This window comes from Solanum lycopersicum, chromosome 8, assembly GCF_036512215.1.
Source record: "Solanum lycopersicum chromosome 8, SLM_r2.1".
Classification (NCBI taxonomy): Eukaryota; Viridiplantae; Streptophyta; class Magnoliopsida; order Solanales; family Solanaceae; genus Solanum; species Solanum lycopersicum.
In genome coordinates, this window is record NC_090807.1 from 42,596,618 (window position 1) to 42,600,785 (window position 4,168).

At 41.5% G+C, this 4,168-nt stretch overlaps 1 protein-coding gene across 1 annotated transcript; it reads right to left on the reverse strand.

The window, feature by feature from the left end:
* Positions 1 to 525: 525 nt before the first annotated feature.
* LOC138337954 (uncharacterized) lies at positions 526 to 3,544 on the reverse strand. The gene is made up of 5 exons (XM_069288400.1): positions 3,192 to 3,544; positions 2,954 to 3,083; positions 1,235 to 1,341; positions 1,017 to 1,020; positions 526 to 942 (listed from the first exon to the last, which is right to left on the reverse strand). The coding sequence occupies exons 1-5, from the start codon at positions 3,542 to 3,544 to the stop codon at positions 526 to 528; spliced, it is 1,011 nt and encodes a 336-aa protein (XP_069144501.1).
* Positions 3,545 to 4,168: the final 624 nt, after the last annotated feature.

The following is a 4,168-nucleotide window of genomic DNA, read 5'->3' on the forward strand; positions in this document are numbered from 1 at the left end:
TATGACGAACATGACTTCATGAAGTGATGTCTTGGAGATATCGTCGACAGAAAGGACGAGATGACCGGTGCACACCTAGGGCGGAGCGTTCGTCCCATCCCAAAGCCCAACTACGAGCTTTTTAACTCATCTTGTCCAGAATAACCCATATGAAGTCTTGTTGTCTCCTACTCCTCGGAAGACAAACCAGAAAGTCCATGTTAATGGCCTCCAACTTCCAAGTTAGAACCTCAATCATCTGAGTGAGACCACCAAGCTTAAGGTTCTCCGCCATAACCTGCTGACAATTAGGACACTTGGCGACATATTCAGCAATGTCCTTCTTCATTCCATCCAACCAATGGATCTTCTTGAGGTCATGATACATCTTGCTGGAACCTAGATGTATTGAATACTGGGAACCTTGGGCCTCTACAACAATCTTGGTCCGCAAATCATCCACGTCTGGTACACACAGCCTATCCTAGTACCTATGTATTCTTTCACCTCCCAAAACAAAAGACTCATTCATCTTTTTACAAGCACTCAGTTCTTCAACTCCATTAACATAGGATCAACATGCTTACCCTTCTTGACTTCAGCTAACAAGGATGATTTAGAACTGAGATGAATTAAAACACCCCCACTAGTAGGACACATCAACCGCACACGCAGGCTGGCTAGTAAGTGTATATCCTTCACCAACTCCTTCTTCCCATCATCAACGTGGGTTGTAATCCCTACGCTCAACCTGCTCAATGCATCAGCTACAACATTTGCCTTACCAGGATTGTAGTGAGCACTCATGTCGTAGTCCTTCAACGGCTCCAGCCATCTTTGCTGACGTGGATTCAAATCCCTCTGTGTGAACACGTATTGGAGACTCTTATGGTATGTAAGCACATCCATGTGCACTTCGTACAAGTAATGCCTCCACAGCTTCAATGCAAACACAACAACGACCTACTCCAGGGTATTAGTGAGATAATTCTTCTCATAAACCTTTATTTGTCTAGATGAATAGTCTATCACCTTACCACCCTGCATAAGAACACAACCAAAACAAACCCTTGATGCGTCACACTAAACGGTGTAATTCTCACCACATTTAGGTAACGTAAGCACTGCGGCTTAAGTGAGTCTGCTCTTGAGCTCTTGGAAACTCTTGTGAAAAGTCTCTACCTATTTGAACATGGATTTATTCATAGTAAGAGCTATTATCGGGGCAACAATGGAAGGAAAACCCTCCACGAACCTGCAATAGTAACTAGCCAATTCCAAAAAGCTATGGATATCGGTGAAAGTAAGAGGTCTTGCCCAGTTCTTAACAGCCTCAGTCTTCCTGAGGTCCACCTCTGCACCCTAATAGGACACAACATGATCCAGGATGGTCAATAGTCTAAGCCATAATCCACACTTGCTAAATTTTACGTACAGATGTTGTTGTCTAAGTTCCTGCAAAGTTAGTCTCAAATGTTGTTCGTGCTATTCCTAGGTCTTAGAGTAGATGAGCATGTCATCAATGAATACTATAACGAAAGAATAAAGGTATTCACAGAAGACTCGGTTGATGAGGTCCATAAATACAGCTGGTGCATTAGTGAGACCAACTGACATGAATAAGAACTCATAATGACCAAAACGGGTACGAAAGGTTGTCTTTTGGATATCTTCATGCCTAACCCTAAGCTAATGATAATAGAAACGAAGATCAATCTTCGAGAAGAAAATAGACCCTTGGAGCTGATCGAATAAGTCATTTATTCTTGGAAATGGATACCTGTTCTTTATAGTGACTTTGTTAAGCTACCGATAATCGATAAAAATCATAAGGGTTCCATCCTTCTTTCTCACAAACAGCATTGGAGTGCCGCAAGGGGATATTCTCAGATTGATGAAGCCCTTATCATATAGATCTTTTAAGTGCAGATTCAACTTTTTGAGTTCATTTGGAGACATTATGAAGGGAGGAAATGAAATAGCTTTGATACCGGGATCTAGGTCGATACAAAAATCAATCTCTCGAGGGGAGGGACTCGAGGCAAAATAAACACGGAAAATATATTGGAACTCATTCACTACAGGAACAGAGTCTATGGAAAAAATTTCATGATCTTTATTATTGACAATCACAATATGACATAAGAATTTCATGGAAATTGTTTTATTAGGTTTTAGTTTTGAATTCAAGGGACTTGAACGACTTAAATTGTACCCCTCCAAACCAGCTCTAATTCTTTAGAGAAACGAAATCTCACAACCCCTATTACGATAATCCATGAAGGCATAACATTTATGGATCCATTCCATACAAACTATAATATCTAAGTCATTCATGGGTAACTCAAGAAGATCAGCAAACATAGTCTTACCACATACTACTAGTAGGTCGTATTTGTGAACCCTATAAACTCTCATATTTTATCATAAGGAATTACTAACTACAATACGATCATGCAAAACCTCAAGTAGTGTTTAAAAAGTAAGAGCAAGCAAGGGATTCACAAAATAAAGTGTACACCGTGGATCAAGTAAAGCATAAATAGAGGTTGAGCAAATTGCATCATACCAGTGACCACATCAGCAGACTTCTCCTGCTCCTCCCTATTCTTTAAAGCTTAGAATTTCTTCCTCCTAGGAAGCTCGACTGCAGTAGCATTTTGGGTATTAGGACTAGGTTGAGAGTTACCTCAAGCCTAACCCCTATTCTGTGGGAAGTCCCTGACCATGTGTCCGCTTTTTCCGCAACCGAAGCAGGAATTTGTGCCTAGTCTTCACTTTCCAGTGTTAATACGGCCACACTTGCCACATTCCTTTCTGGGACGCTGCACATCACCTCCTACCTTTCTTTGGCTCAGGTCTACGTTCTTTAGGTGTTGCACTCCTCTGAGAGTTAGAGTTCCCTGCACTCCGATACCCCTTCTTAAATCTTGGTTGATCATGAACTCCAAAATTACTCCTGATGGACATGTACCATAAGCATGGGCAAGTCCGTGCTATCATGGAGCATCACATGCTGAAACTCCTCTTCCAATTCCTCTGAGATCCCTTTAAGGAACTTGATGATCTCATCCTTGATTTTCAACAAAAGAGAAGTAGCATATCTGGACAATTTAATGAATTTCAGGGAATACTCTCTGAAAGTCATTGAGCCCTCCTTAAGGCTGATGAAGTTCTAAGCCTTAGCCTCTATCATCTCTCTAGGGAAGAACCTCTCCAAAAAAACTGTCCTACACAGCTCCCATGTGATCAGACCTCCACCCAATGCCCTGTTATCCTGCCACATGTTGTACCAAGCATGTGCAACATCCTTCAGCTGATACGAGGCTAGCTCAGCTTTCTCAATTTTCTTGGCCCCCATCACCATCAGAATCTTGTAGACCTCCTCCACGAACTCATGAGGGTCCTTTGTAGTCTTAGATCCTATAAATATTGGAGGAATAATCCTCGTAAAATCTTGCAACTTGTTCGCCATGTTGTGGGCTAGTGGGTTCTCCCACTGAACCTCCTGTCTGTTATCCTGGGCCATCATATCCTGAGTCTGCACATTGATGGCTAGAGCCATATGTGCCAAAGTTGTCCGCACCTTAGCATCAGTCAACCGTACTCATTTTACTGGCATGGCAACTCATGAGGCTGGAGTATAGGGTGGAACTTGGTTGTCCCCATAAGCTTATCCTACTCTTCCTCGACCAATGTTCCCTCTTGTGTTCATTTTATGAAAGAGTAAGAATTGATGCTAGATATGATCAAAACATCAAGAAATCAGATATTAATGAAAGCACGATAATATCAAAAGAAGAGAAATTTTCCTATGCATCACGCAGTCTCTAATTCATGATAGTGGTGCACTTCACTACCATAACTTAGAAATACTCGATGTAGCTTATGTGAAGTTATTATCCTTGGAATTTAACCTAATGCTTTGATACTATGTTTTTCACTATCAATATCTAGAACCCAGATGAGAACGGCGTCATTGACCTCTTAGAGGTTGCAGACAAGCCTACATATATCATAGTTACTTCATGTAGGTTAATTTTTGCGGAAAATTTGAATTTTTGTTTACTTAAACTGTAACGACCTATTTAGTCGTTTTGAGCAACAGACTTCAATTCTAGAAAAACTGGCAGAAGCGACGGACCCCACGATGGACCGCCAAGGGCACGACAAACCGTCGCAGGGTCTC